The sequence below is a fragment of the Anastrepha obliqua genome, chromosome 1, assembly GCF_027943255.1.
Source record: "Anastrepha obliqua isolate idAnaObli1 chromosome 1, idAnaObli1_1.0, whole genome shotgun sequence".
In the NCBI taxonomy this organism is placed as follows: Eukaryota; Metazoa; Arthropoda; class Insecta; order Diptera; family Tephritidae; genus Anastrepha; species Anastrepha obliqua.
Window position 1 is genome coordinate 86421924 of NC_072892.1, and position 15616 is coordinate 86437539.

Consider the following 15616-nt stretch of genomic DNA (forward strand, 5'->3'; position numbering starts at 1 on the left):
TCTTATTCACTAGCAAGTCAAAAATAGCTTCATCGCTCAGAAAAATCAGATTAAAGTAATTTTTCAAATTCACTGAAAATATTTGTATGCAACCTAATATACCCAAAATTCAACAAATTAAAGGTTTTCACAAAATCAAGGATTTTTCAGCCAAAGGCTTCTATAAGAGTTTAAAAGGATTATTGGTCATCCGTTGTTTTCGGCGCAAAGAGCAGATAAAGGTTAAGTTAATTTGCCAAGCTTTATCATTTCTTTCATCATCCCCACATTTGTGTGGTGTGAATTTTTTGAAACCTCTAGCATGAATTGAAATTTGTGCACCAAGCATTGAGAATAACTATTCAATATGAGCTATCGGAAACTCATTGAATATATGTACTTGTATAATAACATACTAAATATGATTCACATTGTTCGCGGTCCACTATGTGAATTCGATTCATACTAAATTTCCAGCCAGTATATATTTATATGCACGTTAGGTCCAAGTGCGAACTTGTAGAACAGAAGTTGGAATTACAACATATTCATATTTACACTTAGACGCATATTTATAGTACATTTAATGCATTCAATACGTATAAACCTAGGTAGTAATAAAACACACGGCAGATTATGTGTCAACACTGCAAATACACAAATTTGATTTTCTCTTGCCTGAGCAAAACTCAACTACGTTTGCCAAGCATAGCATACCGAAGCGTTGCGGTTGAGTGTATGTATGTGTATAAGTGTAGATTTAACTGATATTTATGTTCCTCTAGATAGTTCCACCAGTGTCATCGTCACCAACTCGGCGGAGCATAGCAGTCAAACTTCAAATTGCAAGCAAATGGCCTCCACGAAATGTGGTCGAAAGTGTTCACAGAATGCGAATGGGCACATATGGGTATATGTTATATTATGTTTGCATGCGGTGGCGGATTCAGGAAATCCTGTAGGTGCCAACTTTTTTCTGTTAACATTAAACTAATTCTATCTTTCATACTCTCACTTGAGTTCGGTAGATAAGACTTGAGTATTCTTGTGAAGCAGTGAAGCATAAACGGATCTATAACTATAATGGCAGGGTGGTGAGAATACAGAAGGTATGGCCAACATCAGATCGTTAACCGGCTTTCCGAGATTGTGAAGGAATCAGCTATTTTGCTGACGTATAAGGGGATGTGGCAGCGGTTTGTTTACGACACAGACCCGCAAAAACTGAGATTTGTGTTAGTGTTATACGAATTAAGGCAAAATGAACAACACCGTCCAGGTCCAATTTTTCGGGAGGGTCAACTTCAGCGCCGTTTTTTTTAACTATTAAAATTAAAAAAATTTTTTCATTTTCTTATGTAAAAGAAGTACAATAAAAAGCCTAAGAAATTTATATATCGTTTTTCATAAAACAACGTCTCATTGTAAAAAACAAACTACTGAAAATACCCTAAATTTTCAGGCTCTAGACCACCGAGGCCCCTTAACTGTAAAATAATGTTTTACTCGTCAGTGCTTACAGTTTTAGCCTCAACATATAACTGATGCTTACAGTGCGAATGAAACATTTCAAACTTCTATCTTTGGTTATATTCCGCTGAGTCAGCCCCAAAGTTATTTATGATATGATATATACGAGTATATTATCATATGTACAGCGTCATACAATAAAAACTTTTGATTTATTACATTTGTTCAAAAAAAGTAAAACTTTTTGCATTTAAAGTGCGAAACTTTCACACACACAAATTTGTTTGCACTGCGCCAATTTTTATTAAAAGCTGGAAAAACCACTTCAGCGCTATTCAACAACAAGCAAATTTACCTGTAGCAACATTAATTACAAATAAAATTTGTAAGTTAGTGGAGTCTTTGGAACTTCTTTATGTATTTTATTAGTAACAAATTCATGGAACAAATTTTAAATTTAAATTCAATCGAAAACGTTGAGGGATGCAAGCAATCCTCGCGACAAGAAAGTGAAGGTAAATTAAAATGATTTTTTAAATAGGTTTCGTTAATGTCCATCTTATATAAAAATTTTAATTTAATGACTTATAAATATTTACCAAAATTTAACTTATCACTTTCGTAGGCTCCATTGAATAGTTGAATTTCATAATAAAGAAACCCCATCAGCCATTTTCTTAGGTTGTCAAATCTTGGAAAATACCTTAGACAAATCAATTGACACCCTAAGAGAATATTGATATAAAAATAACTTAGCGATGTCATGTCAAGTGATCCAAGTACTCTGCACATGGTCTGCAATTTTTCCAATCTTTTGTATTTTTATTTGTAGGCCTGAGTATTGTAAGAACGAAACTAAAGAAATTTTGAAAACAATTTAGTAATTTTGGGACTTATTTATTGCTGAGTAATGAAGTTCTTTGAAGTGTACTTTTTAATGTTTTTATAAGTAAAAATTCTTTTAATTTTGAAAAAAATATAGTAATTTTTAATAATTATTATCGTGGAGTAATGAAGTTCTTTAAAGTGTAATATATGTGGTTCTTTGTAATGTTTTTATAAGTATTTTTTTGCTTAATTTTTTAGGATGAAATATTCATTTTTAAAAAAGTTTAATATTTTTTTGTAAAATTTTTTGGGGAGCATTTTTTCTTTGTCTTTTAGGACAAACTTAGATATTTGGACATGGAATCGCTCCTTTGCAAAACTCTACTAGCTGTGTATATGAGACTATGACAGCTATCAGCTTCATCGAATTTGAAAATTCACTGGTACATTCTTCAAGACCGCAGGCATACAGTGCACAATATTTGCTTAGCAGACTATGTTCAATTTATCAACTATTTACAAACAACAAGTCAAATTTTTGTGCTAAGCTGCAAGAGACTGCTTGAAATACTTTGACTAACCAAATTTTTTAAAATATTTTTGCTAAATACGGCTTAAGTTGTAAATCGTTGTATACAACTAAGCAATATGCATTAGGGGTTTCCCTGATTCAACGAATTTTGTTGCTTTTATAGTTTATATAAAGGGTTATATACAGTTAGAATTAACAAAAAATCGATTTTTTTTCCTTAATATACATATATTTAAGAATACACACAGAAAATTCAATATCGTTCCGGTGAATATTTTCGAAATTACAGGGAAATTTGAAAAGGTGTTTTTATCCAATGTAAAGTGCTTTTCAAAATTTAAACGCGTTTTTCTCAAAATGGTGCTTTCAAAGTCGGTGACCAACATTACTTGAAACGGCTAAGCGGCTAATTTTAACACGAGCTTCTTAAATATATTTTTAGTAATTAATCGAAGATTTTTTCTCACCTATAAATATTTTTTTATAAACAATTTAAGGCCGAATTTTTGGTCAAAAATCGATTTTTTTTTTTGAGGAACCGCCATTTTGTAAAAAAAATTATTTTGCTTATTCCTTCGATTATTTACTAGATGTAACATTACTTTAATGAAATCTGTTTTTTTTTTAATTTCAGAGGATCCAGTTCAGAGATATAGTGGTCACCGGACCGAGCTCCCGGAGATCAGTTGTAGCTTCTTTCCAAATAAATATTTTTACTAATACTAAATCTTAAAATACAATTAAAAGATAACACAATATGTGTACAAATTTTTAGATCAATAAATTTAAAAGTTTTCTTAGAAAAAATTCTGGAAAATTCGCTTTTTTCCGGCCTTCTAACTGTGTGTAACCCCTTACTATAAGAAAACCACTACCTAGACAAAATCTATTATTAGAAGATAGGCACAGATACCAAAAATATTATATTGTGCGAGTTTTTTGGTTGCAAAAGCGTTTTGGAAAAAATAAATAAAACGTGACGTAGCTAAATTTCAACAGAAGATGCGTTATGAAACTTTATGTGAAATGAGTAGTATTACACAAAGTATTAATTATTTATTCAGATTTATATTCTTTCAGTATTGAAAATATAATATTTCTTCCACTCATCCTGCATAAGTTTGCTCACGTGTATAATTAACTACTCTGTCACTCCTTCTTGCTTTCTCTATGCTTAAACGGATACTATTGTGCTACCTATTGCTAAAAATAACTCTACTTGCCTGATGTCTCTAAGGTTTTCGAGCCTTTAATGTTTGAGCAAATATCTTCGCACATTGATAAATTAAGTTTGCTTTCTCCATTCCTGACTGATTTTAGAGCACAGCATGATTAGACTTCTTGAAGACATTCGGATACCCTTTGAAAAATCTAATCGAGCATTATTATGCCTACTTTACTTTTCTAAAATTTACAACTTCAGGGTAGCAATGGTTTTTCAGTCTGTCTGCATGCAGGTGTGCATGTTTTTTATGACAGCATTTGCTGTTTCTATATCCAAACTTCTATGTTGGTCAGAGTTTCTTATACCCTATTGCGTCTTTAGGCAGCGTCTTTATTTACTTTTACTTTATTCTGAAAGCGTTGGATAACATCGACATTTTGTTTATGAGTGCAATCCCAGAGCTGAATCCCGCAGGTTCACATTGGTACTTGTACTTGCTTGTATAATAGCAGCTTATTGTTTGTCCCAAGTATCGAACATTTTCCTAGAAACCAACTTTTTCCAGGTATTCCGTCATACCGTCAAACAACCGGAGAAAAAGGAAACAATCTTCCATTTGCTCTGTGAATGCCCTGCTCTATGGAAGGACGGAATGTTAACCCTGGACCAACCAGTGTTCGAGAGTCTCCAACAACTGTCTGGTTTAGATATCAACAACCAAAAATCAAAAAAGGCGCTAGTTGGATTCTGGATGAATCACCACTTTAACCAACCAACCAACCAGCGTCATGCCTAGATACATCGCTCAAGTTATTTGGGATTGGGAAATGTAGAGTTTGTGGTGCGTGTAAAGTCTACATGTACTGTTTTTGTGTTATTAAGCTCAAGATGCCATTTTGTTGTCAAATATTATACTTATTGATCACAGATTGCAAAGCAAGTGTAGATTCAGCAGCAAAAGTTCTGATGGGGATTAGCGGCGTACCAGCTACAAAAGTTGCGCTACAGCAGTTGTTGCTGATGGGCGCATTGTTGGTGAACAGCAGAAAAGTCCAAGCCCACTGCGCTGTGATACTCCACCACTTATGGATGATGTCAATTCAGAGAAGCAGTTTTCTTGTTTTATCGCTCAAGTAGGATTTTATAAAGCTACAAAATTGTTGTTGTAAGTTAGCCATTAATTTGTTTCGAAGTCTTTGGGCTTGTTGGACCAGTTGTATTTAACAGAAATTCTTACCCCAAGCGATGGCTATGCGTTAGTTTCAATAGCGAGTTATCATCTATAAACTCTTGGGCTTTAAAAAATTGCCTTAACAGTCGTTAATCGAGTTATTTTTTTTTTTAATATTTCAATTTAATATCCGAAGTAACACAAATTGGCTTTGTTATTAACCTGTGCTAACCATGCAAACTCCATTAAATCCTAAATATATAATATTTTAAATAGTCCGAAATTATGTGCTACGTTTACACTAATTGGTATCAGGCGAAAAGTTGTCATCCAGCTTGTCAAACTGCTTTTAATGCCAATAATCTTACTAACTAGTCTACAATCGATTACTGTAGATCGCGGCTACTGGTATGTGAAATATCTGAATGTATCAAAGCAAGAAACTATACATTTCTAATCCAACTTATTTTCGATAAGACAGCTAACTATCTTTATGAGAAAATCTCTTTCACAATATCGGTATCCCGGAATGATCTTTATACACCTAAGTACAGTTATCGAATTTCTCGAAGACTGGTTTTCCTCGATGAGCCCCGTAACTGGAACTCAATTCCAGCTTCAATTCGCAAAAACTTCAGTAAGAGCAATGAGAAGAATATTCTGTATTCATTCTGCCGTTAACTCTGGTATTGTAAATATGTATTGTACTATGAGTATTGCTATCAACATATATCCTAGCCTTGTATATCCCAGTCTAATATATCCTAGTCAAGTATACTCTTGTTTTGCGGATATTCATGTACATCTTGTTATTGTTATTCTACGAATACTCTTTTTTGTACCATAAAAGTTCGGTTCATGGTTTTATTGTACTAATAAATTGCTAAACAAATAAATGAAAATCTGAAATGAAATTTATTAAATCCCTTCAAACTAATATAATTCCGAAATAGTATACTTCTGCCAAAATAGTCCAATTCTCCAAACACATCTCCGTATTTTCCAGATTCAAAAATTCGTTCCTGGTGAAATTTATATATTTTATCTTCTATCGACAAATAACGGGTGCCTCGAAGTAGTAAGGGGTCTTCCATAAGTGACGCCTAGATGCCAGTAGTGAATAATTCCAAGACGTCAACTGTTTTTATGTAATATTTAACATTTGGCAAGTGGACAAATATACAATTTTACACGATAAACAGTCTTTTTCGCAATGATGGTGTGTTATCCTGGTGAAAATCCAAGAATGATTGAATACAGGAGTCGTCATTTGCCAAGTGCCGTCAGTACAGAAAACAAATAAACAAAAAAAAACAAAAAAAGAGGTACTCGAAAGGCGCCACTTTCTATTTTCTCTCTTACGAACTACTCTAAATTACATTTATAAATTCTTTACGTAGTCTGAATTGTGTTTTTTTTTTAGTTTTTTAATTGACAATCTTTAAAACGAGCTTTTTAGATCATAAAATCCTGCTAGTTTTTTAATAAAATGTTTACATAAATAATTTTGTTTATTCATATAAAATAAGGGCATCCCTATCATACACACGACCTCTTAAGAGAAGTGTGAAACATTCAACATGGCCACTTCAATCAAACAACTCAGTAAGAAACTAAATATTTCTCGAAATACTTTTGTCATCTGCCACCGCTTACCAAAAGTAGGTACTTGCCTTAGGATGCGGAAAATTGAAACTTTAACTTTGCATCTAAAGCTCTCACTCAAATTATTATAATATGAAATAAATTTTGGTAACCTACTCGCATTATTAAAATATGCGGAGAATTGAAGTGCAAAACTTGATAAGATATGTGTAAAAAATTTAAAAAAATTATGCGACTGAAAAAAGCGCATCAATATGCATCAGGAAGTGAAAAGGGAAGTAAAAAGGGGAGCAATGTGAATGTTAAGCAACTATAAATTTAGAAAGGAAATAATTATTTCTAATATGGAGGAGAATAAGTGCAAGTTTAGATAAATTTATAAATAAATTAACACCCCTATTTTATGGACTTGATAAATTCAACGTCTTGCATTTCTATCGAGATTGTTTATTTGTCAAGATTTTCTTGATAAATTGTCAAGATGTCAAAAGCTCTTAGCAAACAATACTTTTATATACTTTTATAGTTAGATGAGGAGGAAAATTACTGAAATACCATACATAACCTTCCCATCTGAATTTGAAAAAAGAGAAATATAGTTATGTGGTAGCAATGAAAATGTGTAACGGAACGTTGTTTGTTTGCTGTTCGCTTATCGCTGCCGCTTTATATTAAATATTTATGAAGCCGGCTTTACAACGATATTTGCAGACAAGAAAAATGTGTGTGTGTGTGTGGTTACGTCGTGAAGTACCGACGTCGTTATGTAGGCCTCTTCCATTCGCCACTTCTCCGCTTGCTATGTCTATGCTATATTAACTTGACGAAAAATTTGCATGTGAAGGCAGCAACAAAGTTTTCGAGTAAGATTCGCCGCTAGCGAGCTAAACTAGTATAACACACTGTCTTACAATCACATGTAATTTAAGGCAGCTCTATTCCACCGTTGCCAATATATGTTCAGTTATACCAGTTGTTTCATCTTGGGGGAAAAAAGAGGCCTACTATTAAGAAGTTTGGAGATGCCAGTGATCCATTTTCGTTAAGTCTTTAAGCAAAAATTTTGTTCGACGCGACGGATAATATAACGTTTCCAACGCAGCTTACTTTTGAGTTTACTTCCTTCAGCAATCACCAGCCAAAACTCGAATATTAAATATCAACCCCATTTTAAGCCAATCTTTCGTAACGTATTTTTGTTGGGTTTGCATGCACTTTTTTAGTATTACTAAATGGTTAATTTGCGTGATTTTTATCCTATGACCCCGAAATAAAATTGGGTGAAGAGACTCCGACCAACAATAGAAGAAGAGGGGTGGAAAAGAGGTATGAAATTTAGCCCCAATATGCTTCATATATTTACTGACGGATCGAAAATGATGGGCGGAGTAGGTGTAGGGATTTATTGCGCAGAGCTAGACATCAGCCCGCCAATTAAGCTCCCTGACCACTTCAGTATTTTTCAAGCAGAAGCGGTAGGAAAGGCTGCAGAAATAGCACTAGCAAAGACATCGAGCAATTCTAACATAAATATATATGTTGGCAGTTAAACGGCAATAAAGGCAATAAACTCATATGAAATTTCATCTAAAAACGTTCGGTTACACATCTATTGAGTGCCCGGACGTAAGGGCACGAATTTGTAGATGAATTGCCTAAAGCGCTGTTTACATACAATTCGAACAAGAAAACAACATACTGAAACCTTTAAATGCGGTATACAATGACATCGCTACGGATAGATAGGAGGTGGAATAATCTAGCGACTTGCAAAACCGCGAAAATCATGTGTACACAGAATTTAGATAAATACGCCAGATTCGTACTAGACCTGACTAGAAAGGAAAGCAGAACTATCGTAGGTATACTGACAAGCCACAATTTGTTAGTGGCATACGCATACAAGATGGGAATTGCAAACAATGATAGCTGCAGATTTTGCAATGAACTAGAAGAGGGGGAAACTCTAGAGCACCTTCTTTGTTCTTACCCCTAGAAATCGAATGAAATGTTTAGGAGCTCTACAGTATGAGAGGTTAGAATGTCTCTCGGGGTTAGAGCTTCAGAGCTTACTTAGATTCGCAAACGACGCAGACTTATTAAAATAAGCCTACTACAAGGAAACGTAAGGGTCAAGCTCCATCTGGTACCACTAAGGACCGATAGGTATATATGATGGCTTTCAGACAACAGGTCAACCTAATCTAACCTAACCTGTCTCCTTGTCATTGAATTGTCAATATGGAAAGATGTTTAAAGCTTTAAGAAAGTTTATTATTCATATGATATAATAATTGGCTCAGTTCAAGTTGATAGAATCTTGAGTAGGTATGGGCCTTTGATCGTATTCGTGCGTATAGCGGCGAGATCTTGACAATACTTACGTACGACTTTTGCTGAAGGTGCATGTGGGTTGAGGACTACTTATTAACTGATATTCATGTGGAAGGAGAAAATGTCTTCTCCTTAGAGGGACAAAACATCTATTCACCCGTGTTGTAGTAGTGGTCGGTAGTTTTATTGCGATGCCACAAGGGTTCGCTTCTTTATATTCATTTTGAAGATGTTGCCTGTTCAGGTAAGGTAAGGTAAGTAAGGTTTCAAAGCGCTAGAGTATGTCATTTGGATTGATGTACAGTGAAACCTCTCTTGGGGGGACAAAAGTTGAATGAAGGTGTGTGAGCAAATTTTATTAATGTGCATAAGTGTAATATCGAAAACAAAAATAAATATTAACTGTCGGTGACTATACTATATAAAACTGGATATATTATCATAGAATGGCTTTGGCTTTTTTAACAATAGTAAGCCTTTCCGTTGGTAATTCGGCAATGCCCTGAAGTATGGCAATGCCCTGAAGTAAAGGCCTATCTCATCAGTATTATACAGCAGTGATGGCATTATACTAAATGTACTGAATTAATTGTTTTTTATCTGGAGAAATTATGTTTGCAGGATTTAATTAGTAATACTAACTACTCGCTACCCCCCGGATAGATAAATTGTTTTCTTCGTAAGCGTTAATAATTTCAATTTTATCCTTCAGACTAAGGTCTCTTCTCCATATCGTGTTAGGTATATCCGCTATAACCGAGCACAAATCACTGTGCAAATTAAACTAATTGTGTGCATGAAAAAACAACACATGTTTTCCCATTTTTTATGTTTTTATCCGCCTAAAAGGAGCTAACGGCCTCTTAAAAGCGGGTTTTGTTTGATTTGTTATGAGAAAAAGTCTTAATGTCTTTTGATGAGAAGTTCGCTTCCACTTCAATTTTATGAAAAATAACTGTCAGTGTCCGGCCAAAAAATGTCCGCTTAAGATAGAGTAATTTGATACTAAATTTATCTTAAAACTTTGTATAGGAAAAAATGTCCGCCCAAGGGAGATGTTTGTCTAATAGAGGTGTCCGTTAGGATAGGTTTCACTACACTCCCAAATGGATTATAGGTATGTAAACAAGACTTTAAAGCACGTATACATAGGGGAACAGGACTTCACATTAACTTTGTATAAGGTGATTTAAAATTAAAAAATGCAATTTCTGCAAATGGCGTCGATGGTAGATCATATGTGACACTTTTGAGCTGACAAACTATGGAGCGCGTAAAGGTCAAAATAAAGATAAAGATTTTTATTTAGTGAAAAAGTTATTCAAAAACAAAATTGGATGATTAATTTTCTTTCGAGTTATCGTGTACGCCAATTCGAAAAATATTGTTTTAAGAAAAACCCGTCCAAAGTTTGAATACATGAAAATTCAATCTCTCCCAGCGCTCGAACGCAAAGAATAGAGTCGTCACCGTTGACGATCTATAATATTTATAAGAAATACTTAAATTTACGTTCTAAAAATTTTTTTACAAATTCTTAACATTTTATAAAAAAATAATGTTTTTTTTTCGAAATTTTATATTACAAGTATCTGTCCCCTTAATTGAAAGTAAAAATTTGATCAAGGCAGCAGAAAACAAAATGGATGCAATAATGGGAGTTGCTAAGTCTATAGGAGGGGAATGTTTTGACGATATAACTGCACAAGATATCCAGAATTAAATTGATAAAGCAGGTTTGGTAAAAATGATATCAGGAATCCATGATAAGTGAGAGAATGATAGCATAGGTGAAGACGAAGAAGTTAAAAAGTTTACGTTACAAAGCACGAAAAAGGCCTATGCTTAGCCGAATAGTTAGAGTCATATCTCTTAAATGAAGATCTCTCAAATGGAAGGAGCACACAGTTTAAAAGAGAACTTTATAAGTGCTTAGCACCATATACGGAAATTTATGAAGATCTTTTAACTAAAAGCAAGCAATCTAAAATAAGAAATTTTTTGCGAAAGGTAAAGCATGTATCTGAAGATAATACAGAAAAATGCTGGGGGATGAGGATATCTTGCTAAAAAAAGGCGGCGGTTAATACATTGACTCTTTGACTGTTAAATACATTATTTAATTCATATAATATAACTATGTATTACTTCTTAAAAAAATGTGGGTAATGATTAATATCTTTATTATGAAAATGTAATAACATGTTTTTTAAATTTATGAAACCTAACGCCTCTTTTCGTACTAGGCTTTTGTTTCGTATAACACGAATTCCCATAAAACAGCAATTTTTTGGAATGTAATTCCCATATCATACGGGGGTTACCTGTATATATATTATATACATATATTGTATACATATATGATTGTCGCTTACACCCTTTTTAGGTAAAGTTTAAGCCGACTCTGAATGGCACATATTGTGAATAAAGAGCCTTTGCATGACTTTTCCTTGAATCCGGTCTGGAATGGAGAGATATTATTATCTGAAATGGAGGGAGATTATTATTGTTCGTATCGGAGTGCAGTTATTATTATTATTATGTTAATCTCTGGGATATAATTTTTTTTCTATTAACTCGGTGTTGCACAGTGTCGGGAAGTTTGGCCGATAGATTTCTATTTCTAAAGCGTGGTTCTGTGGTTTAAGATAAGGACAACCACGGTTGTATTGAAACTTTTAGTTGTAGAGCTAAATGAGTAAATTTTTCAATAGAACTGGGATATGACGCAGAACTCTGTAGTTAACTTGGTCAAGACCTGGTGTGCTGCCCTTGGCTGTCTTTAAAGCATAGTCTATTTCATTAAAGCTAATATCTGTTACTGGTAACTTCATAGTGCTTAACAGGAGTTAGTACTCTACTACAATAACAACCAAAACAAGACAAAGTTTTGAAAAACTATGCACATGAGTTCACATAAAATAGTTAAGGTACCTTAAATATTTGTCAGATTTAATATAGTTTTTGTTACTTTTATTTTAAATTTCGAAACAAACTTGTATCTACATAACCCTTTAAGAAGCATCTCCGTACAATTTTCGCCTTGTATATACTCGCAAATTACACTTTTAATTGAGTTTCACTGATTTTAATCTGAATGTTTGTCGAGTTAAGTATATTTATTTCGATCATTTTATAAGTATAATACGATAGTACCTAGTTGAAGCTGCGAGAATCTACAACAGTTATGCTTAATTACTATTTTACCAAAATCCATCATAGTAGTCATATTCGTTATAGTCCGTATCGCCTAGGTATATGGCTTCCTTGACTTCACGGCTCTCTAAATCTAAGATAGTTTGTTGCAAAGGTTTTTCAAGATTTATAATAAAAACTTTATCAATGTGAAAGCGAAGTTTCGTCCCGTTGTCTGCTGAGTTGGAGTGTTGAATAGAATCATGCGATTCTTTTGACGTATTCGTATCTTTGCTCAAATCCGGTGGACAGTGATTTGAATTAGAGACAATCTCTTTGCTAAAAGTCTCAATTTTAATTCGCTTTCCATCATTGCTGTCATTATGTACGCGCTTCAAGCATTTCACCAATTCGTTTAAACCCTTTTGGTCAGCCTTTGATATGAGTTCGTTTATTTTGTCGTCTAGTTGGCGTCTTGTCTTTAGATAAACTTCAAACCCTTCTTTTGCAGCAAGCTTTTCGTTGTACAAGGCTTGATTTTCCTCGCCATTTGCTTTACAATTCAACTTAAGATCTCTGGCATAATGCACTTTTTCTCTTTCCGCATTGAATTCCCGTTCATTTTCTGTTAAACTAGGGCCGCCAATATTCTTATGTTGCTTGAGAACTTCATCCAAGTCATGGTTTATTTGCATCAATGAGGAACTGGTGGCCTAAAATTAGGAAATTTTTATTTTTTTATTGTATAAAAACTAACATCACCAATATTTTCACAAATACCCTTGCTTGCACGTAAAGCCACAGCAACGCAAAGTAAAGAAATGCATAGATTATCCCTTTAAAAATCATAGTACACGAGCGAATAAAATTGACAACTAAAATGTTTCGCTTATTTCTACTTCATTTTATACACCAATGCAAAACTATAAAAAGAGAATTTTATTAACTTCGCGACCCATTTCAAATATTTTACTCAAGATTAGTAGATTTATTACTCATTTACATTTGAGCTACTTTAAATTGGAAAAAAGTTAAGGGGCCCCGGTGGTGTAGAGCTCGAAAATTTACGGTATTTACAGAATTTTTTTTTTTTACAATCAAAAAAATTAAAAACGATATTTAAATTTTTTAGGCTTTTTATTTAACTTCTTATACACACAAATTTTTTTTTTTTTCAATTTTAATAATTTTAAAAATAGCGCTGAAATTTACCCTCCCGAAAAATTGAACCTGGATATTGTTGTCCATTTCGGCTCTTCTATTTATCTAAAATACAAAAAACAAAAAATTTGTTAATCAGTATGGATGTAAAGGGTGTTTTTTTAGAGGTTAGGTTTTCAAGTTGGCACTACTTTTTTCGTAGATGGTCTTTTTGACAGCTGTCACTTGATTTATGCTCAGTTTGGTTTGCCATTTCATAATGAATAGACTTACACCTAAACAACGTTTGCAAATCGTGCAAATTTATTACGAAAATAATGGTTCGGTTCGCGCGACGCATCGAAGAAAATTTTGTTCAGCGATGAAGCTCACTTTTGGTTGAATGGATATGTCAATAAGCAAAATTGTCGCATTTGGAGTGAACATAATCCACAAGCCATTGCTGAGACGCCGTTACATCCTCAAAAAGTCATTGTTTGGTGTGCTCTATGGGCAGAGGGAATCATTGGTCCATATTTCTTTAAAAATGAAGCCGGCCATAATGTTACAGTCAATGGAGAGCGCTATAGAGCCATGATTAATGACTTTTTCGTGCCTGAATTGGACGATGTTGATGTGGACGACCTTTGGTTCCAACAAGACGGCGCTACATGCCATACAGCCAAGGCAACAATCGATTTCTTGAAGGAAACTTTTGGTGAGCGCATTATCTCGCGCCGTGGACCTGTGGCGTGGCCTCCAAGATCGTGCGATATAACACCGCTGGACTATTTCTTGTGGGGCTATGTGAAGTCGCTTGTCTACGCAGATAAGCCCGAGACGCTTGACGTCTTGGAAGAGAATATTCTGCGCGTTATTGCTGACATACGGCCCCAATTGCTGCAAAAAGTGGTCGAAAATTGGGCCTCTCGGCTGGAATTTATTCGAGCCAGCCGCGGCGGCCACTTGCCCGAAATCATTTTTAAAACATAATGGCAAACCCTTATCTTTATAATAAAGCTAAATTCTTCACCATAACATTAAATTATATACGTTTTATTTCATCTTGAAAACCTAACCTCTAAAAAAAACATTTCACACTCTAAAAATCGGGTTTTTTTCATTTTTTTTCATGCGATAGCCATTGATGTTGTAAACAACAACAACATTTCAGACGATTCGGTTGAATAGTTTTTTTTTCACAACACCAGGCTGAAAAAAGTAGTTTGGAGATAATTGAGTTTAAAGTTTTGAGAGTGGATATTTTCCATTGATGCGGCCGCGTGGCGAATCTGACTCTACCTGCTAAAACGGCTGTAGAATCGAGAATACTGGGAATGTCCTTTCAAAAATGTTACAGTATATTCTTAAAAGCCTATACTTTCGAAATATCACAAAAAAACGATTTTTTGAAAATTTTAAGGTGGGTAAATTTTTTCTTTTTCTTTTTTTTTTTGACCATATTCAGATTCCACATAAATATTTTTTTTCTTTCTTTATATAGAATTGGCTCGTAAACAGAGGTCGCAAATTATTCATAAAATAATAAAAATAATAATAATAATTTTTCAATTCATCAATTATTTAGTGCTAGTGAAATTAAGTTTTAAAATTTTGGACCTAACAAAAACATAGTTTGATTTGCAAGCGTTCATACAATGTGGCATGAAATTAATCATCCAATTTTGTTTTTGAATAAATTTTTTGCTACGTAAAAAAGTATTTTGGGTGATGATTTTTACCTTTACGCACCCCATTGCTCCAGTGTCCTATTGTAAGATTTATAATTTTTGCAAATGGTGGCGTACGTCAATCATATTATATTTGACAATTGTGAACTAGACAACTCAGTATACAACGAGAAAAGCTATGGGATGCGTAAAGATCAAAATAAATATTTCCGTCATTCAAAATATTTTTTATTTACCTAAAGTTATTCAAAATCAAAATTGGATGATTAAATTTGTACCACCTTGTAAAAGCTTCTTATACCCGTTTACTGCTACTCTCTTTCCGTTTTTTCATCCAAACAATAATTTACCTACAGGTGTGTTTTTGAAGAGATTCTATGCCTACGATATTTCCAAAGTGTGATTTTCTTCAATTGGCAATCATACAAACAAATCTCACAATTGCTTTACAAAATATGCAGCAGAGCTTTTGCAGCAGCAATCTAAACACACGAAAAGTATTAATCTTCCATTGTGTTCACATGTAGATATGTAGATATGTGCATGTGCATATATGTATGTAGATA

General features: G+C 33.8%; 1 protein-coding gene across 1 annotated transcript; it reads right to left on the bottom strand.

The window, feature by feature from the left end:
- Positions 1-12170: 12170 nt before the first annotated feature.
- On the bottom strand, positions 12171-13084 carry LOC129250585 (uncharacterized). Its single transcript, XM_054890198.1, has 2 exons — positions 13000-13084; positions 12171-12932 (listed from the first exon to the last, which is right to left on the bottom strand). The coding sequence occupies exons 1-2, from the start codon at positions 13066-13068 to the stop codon at positions 12288-12290; spliced, it is 714 nt and encodes a 237-aa protein (XP_054746173.1). The 5' UTR covers positions 13069-13084; the 3' UTR covers positions 12171-12287.
- Positions 13085-15616: the final 2532 nt, after the last annotated feature.

Excerpts from the sequence above, each read along its gene's own strand:
- LOC129250585 (XM_054890198.1), bottom strand. The coding sequence starts at position 13,068 with ATGATTTTTAAAGGGATAATCTATGCATTTCTTTACTTTGCGTTGCTG. Across the intron at positions 12,933-12,999 it reads GGCTTTACGTGCAAGCAAGG|GCCACCAGTTCCTCATTGAT; the intron begins GTATTTGTGAAA and ends TCCTAATTTTAG.